This window comes from Microcebus murinus, chromosome 6, assembly GCF_040939455.1.
Source record: "Microcebus murinus isolate Inina chromosome 6, M.murinus_Inina_mat1.0, whole genome shotgun sequence".
NCBI lineage: Eukaryota > Metazoa > Chordata > Mammalia > Primates > Cheirogaleidae > Microcebus > Microcebus murinus.
In genome coordinates, this window is record NC_134109.1 from 59,766,053 (window position 1) to 59,781,816 (window position 15,764).

General features: G+C 37.1%; 2 protein-coding genes across 8 annotated transcripts in view; both read left to right on the top strand.

The window, feature by feature from the left end:
• Positions 1-15,764, top strand: part of SNX6 (sorting nexin 6) — a 334,434-nt gene that overhangs the window by 155,786 nt on the left and 162,884 nt on the right. The window lies entirely within an intron of this gene.
• BAZ1A (bromodomain adjacent to zinc finger domain 1A) overlaps positions 1-15,764 on the top strand; it is a 94,333-nt gene that overhangs the window by 66,505 nt on the left and 12,064 nt on the right. For all 6 annotated transcript variants that reach the window (XM_076004092.1, XM_076004094.1, XM_076004093.1 and 3 more), the window contains 7 exons: positions 2,891-3,056; positions 3,323-3,436; positions 7,621-7,745; positions 8,871-9,467; positions 12,040-12,203; positions 13,548-13,702; positions 14,855-15,003. In XM_076004092.1, coding sequence (XP_075860207.1) covers positions 2,891-3,056; positions 3,323-3,436; positions 7,621-7,745; positions 8,871-9,467; positions 12,040-12,203; positions 13,548-13,702; positions 14,855-15,003 — 1,470 coding nt within the window. The remainder of the gene's footprint in view (positions 1-2,890; positions 3,057-3,322; positions 3,437-7,620; positions 7,746-8,870; positions 9,468-12,039; positions 12,204-13,547; positions 13,703-14,854; positions 15,004-15,764) is intronic.

A 15,764-nucleotide genomic window follows, 5' to 3' on the forward strand; every position in this document is an offset into this window, starting at 1 on the left:
TGTCTCAAAAAAAAAAAAAAAAAAAGAATGCTCAACAAATAGGCATAGACAGGGCTTACCTAAAAATGATATAAGCCATATATGACAAACCCACAGCCAAGATCATACTGAACGGGGAAAAGTTGAAAGCATTCCCACTTAGAACTGGAATAAGACAAGGTTGTCCACTATCTCTACTTCTATTCAACATAGTGCTGGAAGTCCTTGCTACAGCAATCAGACAAGAGAGTGGAATTAAGGGCGTCCAAATGGGAGCAGAAGAGATCAAACTCTCATTCTTTGCTGATGACATGATATTATACCTAGAAAACCCCAAGGATTCAACCAAGAGACTCCTTGAACTGATAAATGAATTTGGTAAAGTCTCAGGATACAAAATGAATACACAGAAATCAGAGGCATTCATATGCAAGTGAGAACCAAATCAAAGACTATTCCCTTCAAAATAGCAACAAAGAAAATAAAGTACCTTGGAATATATTTAACTAAGGAGGTAAAAGACCTCTACGGGGAGAACTATGAAACACTGAAGAAAGAAATAGCAGAGGATGTAAACAAGTGGAAGAATATACCATGCTCATGGGTCGGCAGAATCAACATTGTTAAAATGTCTATACGACCTAAAGTGACCTACAGAGTCAGTGCAGTCCCTATTAAAATACCATCATCATTTTTCACAGATATAGAAAAAATAGTTTTACGCTTCGTAAGGAACCAGAGAAGACCTCATATAGCAAAATCAATCCTAGACAATAAAAACAAAATAGGAGGTATCAATTTACCAGATTTCAAACTAATACTACAAGGCTATAGTAATTAAAACAGCTTCGAACTGGCACAAGAACAGGGACATTGACCAGTGGAACAGAACAGAGAACCCAGATATAAAACCATCCTCATATAGCCAACTAATCTTCGACAAAGGACAAAAACATACACTGGGGAAAAGAATCCTTATTCAGTAAATGGTGCTGGGAAAACTGGATAGCCACATGTAGAAGACTGAAACAGGACCTACACCTTTCAACTCTCACAAAAATCAACTCATTGTGGGTAACAGACCTGAATCCTAGGTGTGAAACAATTAGAATTCTAGAGGAAAACATTGGAAATACTCTTCTAGACATTGGCCTAGGCAAAGAATTTATGAAGAAGACCCCAAAGGCAATCACAGAAGCAACAAAAATAAACAAATGGGACCTGATCAAACTAAAACGCTTCTGCACAGCCAGAGAAATTGTCAAGAGAGCAAACAGACAACCCACAGAATGGGAGGAAATTTTCATAAGCTACACATCCGATAAAGGGCTAATAACTAGAATCTATTTAGAACTCAAGAAAATCAGCAAGAAAAAATCAAACAACCTCATCAAAAAATGGGTAAAGGACTTGAACAGAAACTTCTCAAAAGAAGACAGAATAATGGCCAAGAAACATATGAAAAAATGCTCAACATCTCTAATCATCAGGGAAATGCAAATCAGTACCACAATGAGATGTCACTTATCTCCAGTGAGAATGGCCTTTATCAAAAAGTCCCCAAACAATAAATGTTGGCATGGATGCAGAGAGATAGGAACATTCCTACACTGCTGGTGGGACTGTAAACTAGTTCAATCTCTGTGGAAAGCAATATGGAGATACCCTAAAGTGATACAAGTGGATCTACCATTTGACCCAGCAATCCCACTACTGGGCATCTACCCAAAAGATCAAATGACACTCTACGAAAAAGACACCTGCATTCAAATGTTTATAGCAGCACAATTCACAATTGCAAAGTTGTGGAAACAACCCAAGTGCCCATCAATTCGTGAGTAGGTTAATAAAATGTGGTATATGTATACCATGGAGTACTACTCAGCTTTAAGAAACAATGGTGATATAGCACCTCTTGTATTTTCCTGGATAGAGCTGGAACCCATTCTACTAAGTGAAGTATCTCAAGAATGGAAAAACAAGCACCACATGTACTCACCAGCAAATTGGTATTAATGAATCAATACCTAGGTGGACATATAGGAAAAACATTTATCGGGTGTCAGGCAGGTGGGAGGGGGGAAGAGAGGATGGGTATATACAAACTCTATGAGTGAGATGTGCAACGTTTGTGGGATGGTCACGCTTGAAGCTCTGACTCAAGGGGGGGCATAGGCAATATATGTAACCTTAACATTTGTACCCCATAATATGCTGAAATAAAAAAAAGTTATATTTATTTCACTTTTTAAAATAAGAAGTTTTAATATACAAATATAGAGTTACTTTAGTATACTTCAGAGAACATATAACAAAAGTATGATGCCTTAATTCCTGACGTTTGTGTAGTCTTCATAACTTACAGTGGTATTTTTGTGTATTCTTTTCTGAGTAGCAATTTGCCTGCTGCCATTTCTTTTTTTTATTTATTTAAATGGTTATACTTTAGTTTTTTGGTTTTTGTTTTCTTTGAGTCAGAGACTCAAAGAAAACTCAGGCTAGAGTGCCGTGGTGTCAGCCTAGCTAACAACAACCTCAAACTCCTGGGCTCAAGTGATCCTACTGCCTCAGCCTCCCAAGTAGCTGGGACTACAGGCATGCACCACCATGCTTGGCTAATTTTTTTTTCTATATATATTTTTAGTTGGCCAATTAATTTCTTTCTATTTATAGTAGAGACGGCATCTTGCTTTTGCTCAGGCTGGTTTCGAACTCTTAACCTCGAGCAGTCCGCCCACCTCGGCCTCCCAGAGTGCTAGGATTACAGGCGTGAGCCACCGTGCCCAGCCATTTTCCATTTTTAATTGGACTATCTTCTTATTGTTGAGTTGTAAGAATTCTTTATGTATTATATAGATATAGAAGTTTATATATTATGATAATATAGAAGTTATTTACCAATTTTTGACAGGAGAAAAAATGAAGATACTTCATGCTCTCTGTGGGAAGCTACTGACTCTAGTTTCTACTAGAGATTACATTGAAGATTATGTTGACATATTACGACAGGCAAAGCAGGAGTTCCGGGAGTTAAAGGCAGAACAACATCGAAAAGAGAGGGAAGAAGCAGCTGCTAGGTAAGAGATAAATACAATCAGTTGTACTAATGAAAGCTGTTTATTTCTTTGCATTTAAAATCATATTTCACATTGTACTGTAATGTGGCATTGGCTCACACTGATGCTTGCTGGCATTACTAAGAGATTATGAATGGATTACTACATTATAGTTTTCTAATAATGTTAGGAGCATTTTCCATTAATTTGATGATTAAAGGCAAGGTGCTAAAAGTGAAAAGTATCTTTGCATCAGATAGATGATAATTTTGTATTTTAACTTTTAGAATTCGTAAAAGGAAGGAAGAAAAACTTAAGGAGCAAGAACAAAAAATGAAAGAGAAACAAGAAAAACTGAAGGAGGAGGAACAAAGAAGTTCAACAGCAGATATATCTATTGGGTATGGTTTGAATCACATTGCTCATCTGGCTTTATTTATTCAGCTTACATATAAAATAAAAATCAGATACCTTAAACTCTGCACTGCTTTCAAATTTTTAGAAAAGTAGTTTTTTGTTTTTATTTTTTTTTTGAGACAGAGTCTCGCTTGTTGCCCAGGCTATAGTGATTGCCGTGGCGTCAGCCTAGCTCACAGCAACCTCAAACTCCTGGGCTCAAGCGATCCTTCTGCCTCAGCCTCCTGAGTAGCTGAGACTACAGGCACGCGCCACCATGCCCAGCTAATTTTATATATATATATTAGTTGGCCGATTAATTTCTTTCTATTTTTATAGTAGAGACAGGGTCTCGCTCAGGCTGGTTTTGAACTCCTGACCTTGAGCAATCCGCCCGCCTTGGCCTCCCAGAGTGCTAGGATTACAAGCGTGAGCCACCACACCCGGCCAGAAAAGTAGTTTTTTCTAGGTATATAATAATTGTATTAGCAGGCCTATGATATTTACATATAGACAGTCCTCAAGTATATGCATGTTATATTTTTAAAAAATTTTTGTTTTAGGCCAATCTAGGCAATCTAGAGCTCATTTTCTCCTAGAATTTTGTTACAAATGATAATTTTCCAGAAAACTTTCAATAGGCTATTTTTAAGTGATATTATAATATTTCTTGCATGATTAGTAGTTTATCTCCCCCCTCAGCCATCAACAGGTGTATGGTGTGTTTCACAGAGTTCCTCTGAGTCTATGGAAGAACAGGGATGAGATTAGAGGCTTTAATAGATGGTATAGAGAGAAGGGATATCAGCACCTAAGTGCCTTAGAGACTGCCTAAGTATTTTATGGCATTTCAGGCCAGGTGCACTGGCCCACACCTGTACACTTTGGGAAGCTGAGGTAGTAGGATTACTTGAGGCCAGGAATTTGAGACCAGCCTGGCAACATGGCAAGACCCTGACTCTACAAAAAATAAGAAAATTAGCCAGGTGTGGTGGGACATGGCTATAGTCGTAGCTACTCAGGAGGCTGAGGCAGGAAGATTGTTTAAACACAGAGTTTGAGGTTACGGTGAGCTATGATAATACCACTACACTCTAACCCAGGCAATAGAGTAAAAGCCTCTCTTAAAAAAAAAAATTAAAAAAGAAAACTGTTTTACTGCGTCGCAAAATATTTGTTGTGGGAGTGGCTATAAAAGCAAGTGGGAACTTTTCCATATTTTAAATGGCAAACCATATTCATATTTAACAAAAATAATCAATTTTTTACACAGAATCTGCAAAGGAAGGTTCTGAAAAAAGTCAGTATTCCAAAATTAGTATATTGACTTTGTATTATATTTGCATGTAAAAATACCTAGTAAGTCTTTTTTTTTTTCTTTTTTTTGAGATGAGGTCTTACTGTTTTGCCCAGGCTGGTCTCAAATTACTGGACTAAAGCTAGCCTCCTGCCTCATGCTTCCAAGTATCTGACATTATAGGCATGGGCTACCATGCCTGGCAATACCTATTAAATCTTAAAATTATAGGTCATAAACTTATAACAGCTATATTTCATATGGCCAACAACAAATACTGTGAGAAATTAAATTTGGATACTTAAGAAAGTTAATAGACATGATACCTAAAAGCACCAAGAACCAAAGAAAAAGTAAATAATTGAACTTCATAAAAATTAAAAACTTGTGTGCTTCAAAGGACACTATCAAGAAAGTAAAAAGACAATCCAGTGAATGGGAGAAAATAGTTGTGAATCATATATCTGACAAGGGACTTGCATCCAGAATATATAAGGAATTCTTAAAACTCAATAAGAAGATAGTCCAGTAAAAAAATGGACAATGGCAGGGCGCGGTGGCTCACACCTGTAATCCTAGCACTCTGGGAGGCCGAGGGGGCAGATTGCTCAAGGTCAGGAGTTCGAAACCAGCCTGAGCAAGAGTGAGACTCCATCTCTACTATAAATAGAAAGAAATTAATTGGCCAACTAATATATATAGAAAAAAAAATTAGCCAGGCATGGTGGTGCATGCCTGTGGTCCCAGCTACTCGGGAGGCTGAGGCAGAAGGATTGCTTGAGCCCAGGAGTTTGAGGTTGCTGTGAGCTAGGCTAAAACCACAGCACTCTAGCCTGGGCAATAGAGTGAGACTCTGTCTCAAAGGATTTGATGAACATTCTCCAATGAAGATATGTAATAAGTGCATGAAAAAAATGCTGAAAATCATTAACCATCAGAGAAATGCACATCTAAGCCACAGTAAGATACTACTTCACACCCACTAGGCTGGCTATATTCAAATTGACAGTAACAAGTATTGGTAAGGACATGGAGAAATTGGAACTGTCGTACATTGCTTGTGGGAATGTAAATTGGTGCAGCTGCTTTGGAAAACAGTTTGGCAGTTCTTCAAACAGTTGAACCATTTATTTATTACTATTTGACCCAGCAATTTCACTTCTAGGTATATGCTCAAGAGAATTAACAGCATACATTCACACAAAAATGTGTACATAAATATTCATGGCAGCATTATTCTTTTTTTTTTTTTTTTATTTTTGAGACACAGAGTCTAACTCTGTTGTCTAGACTAGAGTGCCGTGGCATCAGCCTAGCTCACAGCAACCTCAAACTCCTGGGCTCAGGCGATACTCCTGCCTCAGCCTTCTGAGTAGCTGGGACTACAGGCATGTGCCGCCATGCCCAGCTAATTTTTTCTATTTTTTAGTAGAGACGGAGTCTCGCTCTTGCTCAGGCTAGTCTCGAACTTCCTGAGCTCAAACAATCCTCCCAATTCGGCCTTCTAGAGTTCTAGGGTTACAGGTATGAGGCATCGTGCCTAGCCAACTTCTTAATATTTTTTATATGCATTCAGTCTCATTCATGTATTTACATTATCCCTGGCTCCTGATTACACTTGAACAAAACACCACTTTGTATGTACAACATAAATGGTGGAATTTATGAACTTTATGAATTTATGAAAAATTATATGAACTTTAAGGTTCATATAATTTTAGTTTTAATTTGGAAAACATAACAGATTAAACATCTATCCATATTGTCTTTATTCTGCCTACTTAACTATTTCTGAAATTTGTCTACTTCTCTCCTCCACTATTTTTCTACTTATCTTCATCTTATTCTAAACCACCATTACCTTCTAGCCAGCCACCTGGGACTATTACAGTGGCTTTTTTACTGATCTCCCCTCATCTACTTGCTTTCCACATAGCAGCCAAAGCACTTTCTAATATCATTTCCCTTTTCCAAACTCTTCAGGTTTTTTCCCATTGCTTTTTAGATAATGCCCTCACACGGCCTAGCATGATCTAACCCTGCCTTTGTTTCTTATCCAGTAGCAATTTTGGATTGCTGCTTTGTCATTTACACTTATCTCAAAATTATAAGCTCCTCCCCTTTGTATTCAGTTCCATGTCTTTGCATATGTTATTCCTCTGCAGGACATGCAGATTTCCTCTCCTGCTGTCTGCTCCTCCCTCATCTCCTTGGTCTCACAGTTTAAATATCACTTCTTCAAGCCAGTCTTTCTTGATCCCTAAGACTAGATTTGGCTCTCCTGAATGCTTTCATAGCACCTTGAACTTCTCTTGTTTTATTAATTAGATGCAAAAATCCTCAACAAAATGCTAGCAAACTGAATTCAATGATATATTAAAAAGATCATTCAGGCCAGGCACAGTGGCTCATGCCAATAATCCTAGCACTATAGGAGGCCGGGGCGGGAAGATCACTTGAGGTCAGGGGTTCCAAACCAGCCTGAGCAAGAGTGAGACCCCATCTCTACTAAAAATAGAAAAAATTAGTCAGGTGTGGAGGTGAGTACCTGTAGTCCCAGCTACTCGGGAGGCTGAGGCAGGAGGATTGCTTGAGCCCAGCAGTTTGAGGTTGCAGTGAGCTATGATGATGCCATGGCACTCTACCCAGACAATAGAGTGAGACTCTGTCTCAAAAAAAAAAAAAAAAAAAATCATTCAGTACTTACTACTCATTTTAAGTGTACAGTTATTTATGTAATTATCTGTTTTCTCTGCAAGACCATAAACTGTGTAATGTTATTAACTACTCCCTAAGCATATAATGCTTGATATTTCATAGGCAGGCCATAAATATTTCATGAATGGAGTTATATATTCATTAGTAAATGTAATCTTTGTTCTTATCCTAAAGGGAGGAAGAAAGGGAAGATTTTGATACTAGCACTGAGAGCAAAGAAATAGAGCAAAAGGAACTAGATCAAGATATGGTCACTGAAGATGAAGATGACTCAGGATCACATAAAAGAAGCAGAAGGGGTAATACACTGAAATTTCTTAAGACCATACTCATTTGTTTGTTTGTAAGGTACTTTATTAATTCAGCTATTCTGAAATACACATTAAATTATTTTCATTTGTTTTTTTAAATGTCCACCTTATAGCTGTGATGAATTATAAAAATGATGTTATTCATATTAGTATATTTATCAATGGGCCATTATTTACATGCCATTTATACTTTATGGAAGAGAGAGAATCCTATCTCTTTAATAGGTCAGTTTCTCATAACTTCAACTTTTGATTATTCAAGTTTTGTTGAGTTTCTACATTTACTACTTTATATAAGGCCAAATAGAAATTTTTATTCTATAATGTACTCATTCAATGTGCACTGGTGCTTCCTGTGTGCTACAGATACACAAAAATCAATAATGTTCATAATTGGTATCTCATTGCTGAGAATGAAAATCTCTACTGCCTTAAAATAATTTTATAAATTCCTGGATCAGAGGGAATACATTTTTAAAAGGCTTTTGTTACAAATTACTTCTAAGGATCTTTAACCTTCCTCATTTAATGACTATTGAAGGAGATCATTAAGTTAATTCTATGCCTGTAATTTAGATGAAATCTTTTTTTCTTTTCTATATTGTTTTCTAAATGCTTACTTACTGATATAGTGCATTAGTCTTCTTGTGCTGCCATAATGGAATACCACAGACTGGGGTAGGTTAAACAACAGAAATATGTCTCACAGTTCTGGAGGATGGATGTCCAAGATCAAGGTGCCAGCAGGGTTGGTGTCTGTTGAGGCCTCTCCTTGGCTTGCAGACAGTGCCATCTTGCTGTGTCCTCACATGACTTTTTCTCTGTGTACAGCAGAGAACAAGAGTTCTGGTATTTCTTGTTCTTATATGGACACCAGTCCTATTGGATTAGGGACCCACCCTTATGACCTCAGTTAACCTTAATTACTTTCTTAAAGGCCCTATCTCTAAATATAGTCACATTGTGGGTTAGGGCTTCAACATGTAAATCTGGGATTTGGAGAGGGCAGCACAATTTAGTCCATAACACATAATAACTTGAGGTAGCTTTGTATCTTATATTTTTCTAATAGAAATTTAAAATATGGTAATGAAAGATGTTATTTTAATATAGGGAAAAGGGGACAAAATGGATTTAAAGAATTTACAAGGCAAGAAGACATCAACTGTGTAACAAGTGAGCCTCTTACTCTTGATGAGGAAGAAGCTTTAAAACAAGAATACCAGCGAAAAGAGAGAGAGCTCTTAGAAAAAATCCAAAGTGCCATAGCATGTACCAATATCTTTCCTTTGGGCCGAGACCGCATGTATAGGCGATACTGGATTTTCCCTTCTATTCCTGGATTGTTTATTGAAGAGGATTATTCTGGTCTCACTGAAGACATGCTGTTGCCTAGACCTTCATTATTTCAGAATAACGTACAGTCTCAAGATCCTCAGGTATCCACTAAAACTGGAGAGTCTTTGAAGTCTGAATCTACCTCCAACATTGACCAAGGTCCATGTGATCATTCTGTGCAACTGCCAAAACCAGTGCATAAGCCAAATCGGTGGTGCTTTTATAGTTCTTGTGAACAGCTAGACCAACTTATTGAAGCTCTTAATTCTAGAGGATATAGAGAAAGTGCCTTAAAAGAAACTTTGTTGCAAGAGAAAAGCAGAATAAGTGCACAGCTAGCCCGTTTCTCTGAAGAGAAATTTCATTTTTCAGGTAAATTTGCAATGAAAACACTTTCTTTTCCTTTTTTCTTCCCATGATCTCTGTTTGTTCAGGATTAAGCATTTTTCAAGGTATTAGAAATATATTTAAAACACTTTATCTTTCATTTAGACCATTCTCTTAATTTGCAAGTTAGAGTTTGGGAATGTTTTTCTTTATAGAAATAAGATTCTCCTAATGCCATTGGGTTCTGTTTGTATTATGAGGAACACATCTGTAGTGTGAAGAAATACATATTCTTCTTATCTTATTCCTTGGTCAGTAAACTTTGAATGCCCAAGTCTCCAAGGCTGCCAGTTTTAGAGATGATACAACAGGTGAGATTACTCACTAATGGTTTTGGCTGAGAGTCCAGGGACAAGGCCCATTAATGATCACTTCTTTGGAAATTGGCTGCAGGGGCCGATCAGGCAGCAGCATTTCCTGTTTGATGGCTGTTCCATCAACAGCCATCTTGTTGATGACAAGAAGCAGCAGCAAGAAATTTTTAGATGGGAGTTTATATATTACTAAATGAGATTATCTATGTAAAGAGTGGCTTAAGTTTAGGGGCATGTTACCATGACTACTTTAGTTCTTCTCAGGATTAAAAGCTGTAAATCACTAATATTTTTTTTTAAAGCAGCTTGAAAATATCTTACACTTCACTCATTTGTAGTGTGTACAATTCAGTGGTCTTTGGTGTATTGACTGATACGTGCAACCATCACCACAACCAATTTTAGAACATTATCATTACCTCAAAAAGAAACTTTGGGCTGGGCGTGGTGGCTCACGCCTGTAATCCTAGCACTCTGGGAGGCCGAGGTGGGCGGATTGGTCGAGGTCAGGAGTTCAAAACCAGCCTGAGCGAGACCTCATCTCTACTAAAAAAATAGAAAGAAACTAATTGACCAACTAAAAATATATATACAAAAAATTAGTCGGGCATGGTGGCACATGCCTTGTAGTCCCAGCTACTCGGGAGGCTGAGGCAGGAGGATTGCTTGAGCCTAGGAGATTGAGGTTGCTGTGAGCTAGGCTGACGCCACAGCACTCACCCTAGCCTGGGCAACAAAGTGTGACTATGTCTCGAAAAAAAAAAGAAAAAAAGAAACTTTGGGCTGAGCTTGGTGGCTCACACCTCTAATCCTAGCATTGTGGGAAGCCAAGGGGAGAGGATCTTTTGAGGTCAGGAGTTCGAAGCCAGCCTGAGTAAGAGTGAGACCCTGTCTTGGCTAAAAATAGAAAAATTAGCACATGGCTTGTGTCTGTAGTCCCAGCTACTTGGGAGGCTGAGACAAGAGGATTGTTTGAGCCAGGAGTTTGAGATTGCAGTGAACTACAATGATGCCAGTGCATTCTACCCAGGGCAACAGAGTGAGACACTATCTCAAAAAAAAAAGAAACTTTCTACCCTTTAGCTACCACTCCTTTACCTTCCCTACCCCACTACCTCCTAGCCCTAGGAAACCACAAATCTACTTTTCCACTATAAATTTTCCTCTTATAAATATTTCATATGAGTAGAATCATATATGGTCTTCTATGATTGACATCTTTCACTTAGCATAATATTTTCAAGTTTCATCCAGGGTGTAGCATGTATCAACAGTTCATTCCTTTTTATGGCCAAATAATATTCCATGGTGTGTATATATACCACATTTTATTTATTTATTTGTTTGTTTTAGAGACGGGGTCTTGCTCTGTCACCCAGGCCAGAGTGCAGTGGCTCAGTCACTTGATCTTAGCCACAAGGCCGAGAAGCGATACAGTGGCACAATCATAGCTCACTGTAACCTCTAACTCCTGGGCTCAAGTAATCCTCCTGCCTCAGCCTCCCAAGTAGGTGGGATTACAGGCGCATGCCACCACGCCCAGCTAATTTTTTAATATTTTTTTTTAGAGACAGGGTCTTGCTATGTTGCCCAGGTTGGTCTTGAACTCTTGGCCTCAAGGGATTCTTCTACCTCAGCCTCCCAAAGTGCTGGGATCACAGGAGCAAGCCACTGCACCTGGCATATACCGCAATTTTATTCAATATTTACCCATTCATTAGATGATGGACATTTGGTTTGTTTCTGCCTTGTGGCTATGCATTAATGCTGCTGTAAACATTCACATACAAGATTTTGTGTTTGACATAGGTTTTCATTTGTCTTGAGTATATACCTAAGAGTAGAATTACTGGTAACTTTGCTTAATAGTTTAAGGAACTACTCAGTCGTTTACCAAAGTGGCTATACGTTTCCCACCAACAATGTATGAGGGTTTCAATTTGGCTAATGACAAATAATGTTAAGCATCTTTTCATGTACTCATTGTATATCTTCCTTAAAGAAATGTCTATTCGGTTCCTTTACCCATTTATTAATTGGCTTATTTGTCTTTTTAATGAGTTCTAAGAGTTCTTTATACCTTCTGAACACAAAGCCCTTACAAGATACAGGATTTGTAATTATTTATTTATGACACTTGAGGATTTACACTTTATATTCATTATTTTAAGATAATAGTCACATGGGATAATTGTATTTTTCAATAAGATAATCATAATTAAGGTATTTGATTACTGTTTCAGACAAACCTCAAACTGATAACAAACCTATATACACTCGAGGAAGGGCTTCCAATGCATATGACCAATCTCAGATGTCTGCAGAACGGCAACTTGAACTGAGGCTGAGAGATTTTCTTTTGGATATTGAAGATAGAATCTACCAAGGAACATTAGGAGCAATCAAGGTTTGTACCCATACCTGTTTTTAGTTTAATTTGCCTGGTCTATAATTTTATTCATATTTGTTAATTATATGATACAGGCAAAGCAAGTATGTTTTGAATAAACACCAGGGAATGACACATTTTTTTATTTCCTTGCATCAAAATATTTATGTATGGACATGAATCTTTTATTTTTATTTTTTTATTGACTCTGTACTTCAATGGATGCAAAAATCTTTCCTTTTTTTGTTTTTGTTTTTTTGAGACAGTCTCACTCTGTTGCTTGGGCTAGAGTTCCATGGTGTCAACCTAGCTCACAGCAACCTCAAACTCCTGGGCTCAAGAGATCCTCCTTCCTCAGCCTCCTGAGTAGTTGGAACTACAGGCACAAGCCACAATACCTGGCTTATTTTTCAATTTTAGTATGTACAGGGTCTCGTCCCTCCCACCCAGCCTCCCAGAGTGCTAGGATTATAGGCCATTGTGCCCAGCCAAAAATCTTTCTTAAATATGCTATAGAACTATCTACTTTCTCAAGCAGAATTTAATGACTATAATTGGCCTTTTTAATAATTTTTAGTATTTTAAATATATATTTTATGATGTTTTTATCAGATGTTGAAATGTGTAAGGATAGTTTCTTCTTCCTTGACTAGCTCTTGCTTTCTGCTGAGTTAGTTTGTTGGTTTCTTTGTTATCTTTTTTAATCTGTAAGTAATTCATGCTTGATATATGTGCTTTTTGTTCATGCCTTTGCCGTCATCCGTCACTTTTTTGCTAGTATCAAGTTGACCAATCTTAGAGTTGTTTGATTTCTTTTTTTTTTTTTGAGGCAGAGTCTCGCTTTGTTGCCCAGGCTAGAATGAGTGCCGTGGAGTCAGCCTAGCTTACAGCAACCTCAATCTCCTGGACTCAAGCGATCCTCCTGCCTCAGCCTCCTGAGTAGCTGGGACTACAGGCATGCACCACCATGCCCGGCTAATTTTTTTTTTCTATATATATTAGTTGGCCAATTAATTTGTTTCTATTTATAGTAGAGACGGGGTCTCACTTTTGCTCAGGCTGGTTTCGAACTCCTGACCTCGAGCAATCCGCCCGCCTCGGCCTCCCAGAGTCCTAGGATAACAGGCGTGAGCCACTGCGCCTGGCCCCTTATTTCTTATATAAAAGTAAGATATTAGAGCTTTCTTCTTTGGATAATATGAATTCCATTTTGGCCACTTAGTAACCTTATCTTTAGATTCCTTTTTGATTCATAATCTGCTCTAGAATATCCATGAATTAATTCTATATGTACATTGAACATAACTCTTAGAAGCAACATACTCCATTTTTCAGGGTTAGTGAATTTGGATTTTGTTACAGGTTACAGATCGACATGTCTGGAGATCAGCCTTAGAAAGTGGACGGTATGAGCTGTTAAGTGAGGAAAACAAAGAAAATGGGATAATTAAAACTGTGAATGAAAATGTAGAAGAGATGGAAATTGATGAACACCCAAAGGTCATAGTAAAAGACAGGTACAAAAAGGATTTTTCTAAATTAATCATTACTTTTCCTTGCTACTTGAATTATAAAGTTATTGGGTTTTTTTCTTTTTAAGTAAATATTTCTTTTATCTTGTTTTAAACACTTGTCATGAGGATATTTCTAACCACTGAAATTATCATTTCCTAAACTTCAGGAACTCCACTTTGTACTAATGCAGTCAAAAGATAACTAATTAGCATAATGATAATTTTTCAAGAGCTTTTTAAAAAAATCTTTGAATTTAAAGGTTTTTTTTTAACTTAAGATTTTATTAATTTCAGAAAGTAACTTTGTAGTATCCGTTCTTCCTTTCTGTTGGAAAACTTAGTAAATTTTGGTAGACTTAAATATTACTTGAACCTTAAATATTGTTATTTGAATCAGAATCTATCTCTGTGTATCTGTAAATAGATACTTTTACTTTTTCAAGGGTATTTTGGATATTATATGCCCTTAAGCAGTTTGTCATGGATAAGGGAATGGTGGGGAGACATGAGGCTAGCAGCTGCAGAACAGGGCGAGGGCCCTGACAGAAGGTAATAACCCAGAGCAAAGGAAGTAGGTAGGAGGTCTGCTTGTCTTGGTGGGACATGGGAGACAGTGAAGGAAGTGCTGGAGGAAGTGACTGGGAAGCTGAGCCCTGAAGGTGGGGCAGATATGACACTGAGAGGAAAGACCATGTACAAATGCTTTGAAGTGAATGGGTTTGCAGTTTCAAGAGATCATTTTAGCTGGAGTGTGGAGATTTTATTGCAGATGAGGCAAGACTGAAGGCTAATGAATTAGTTAGGAGACAGAGATAATTGTCCTATCTATTAGTTGAAGTAAGAGAAAAAGAAAAGTTTGAAGAAAGAGGAATAGAGATAAGCTACCTGAGATACTAAGGCATTAAAGGCCCTTTACAACGTTACCTCTCTAAAACCTTTCCCATAAGCCTTCCCTCTTCTACCCTCTCTCCTTTGAATACTTGCCCTTAGTCCTTCTAAATGAATTTCCCTTCCCTGTGAGCTTACAACAGCTCCCTGAGATTGAGGAAACTATTTCTTACACGTAAATAAGCATTTGAATGAATGAGTGGGCTCAAGTTTTACCTAATAGTGTTTTTTTTAAGTACCATAAATTATTCATTGTTTTACTTGTAGACTTTCAGGGATAAAAACAGAAACTCCAAGTACTGTCTCAACTAATGCAAGTACACCACAATCAGTGAGCAACGTGGTTCATTATCTAGCAATGGCACTCTTTCAAATAGAACAGGGCATTGAGCGGCGTTTTCTTAAAGCTCCACTTGGTAAGTATCTGTTTTTATTTCAAAATATTAGTTACATTTTTAGTAATTTTTTCAATTGCCCTTTAGTTAATAGAACTTTATTGGCTGACATAATGAAATTGATCAACTAAATTTTAAAAATTTGAGATTGTGTTTTCATTTTAAAAGGAATTAGGTGAAATTTATTTTTAAAATAATATCTAAATACTGTTTCTCTAATTCATTCTAGATATTTATTCATTTTAATGAATGCTTTTAAACTACTTTTCCAATCTCTTTGTGAAGAGTTTCATCAAAAGAAAGATTACCAAAACCTACCAAATTACCAGACCTTGAATAATCAAAGATAATGGACCCCCAAATAAATGACTTAAAATGTCTACCATTTGGGGCATAGTTTAATGATGTAGGTCACTAACCCAAGCACTGTATAAGAAGTGCTAAATCATCAGAAATACCAAGTGTTGAAGGGAACGATCCATAATTTATGGTTAGAAATCATACTATTTGTATCATTTTTTGGCAATTTATGAAATTAATAGGTTTTTAAGGACTAATGTAGGAACATAATCATTATGTCTTTGGAAAAATATGTGTTTCAAAGTTCCAAATCAATTTTTATATCATAACTACCCCTACTTCCCTGTTCTTTGAGATGTTGTTAATTTATAATTCATCATATTAAAATTTACATCTCTGTAATGGAGTCATAGAAGAAATAATTTTTTTAAGCCATATCTTTTTAGCCTCATTGAAAGAGCAACTTGAATAGACTATAATCC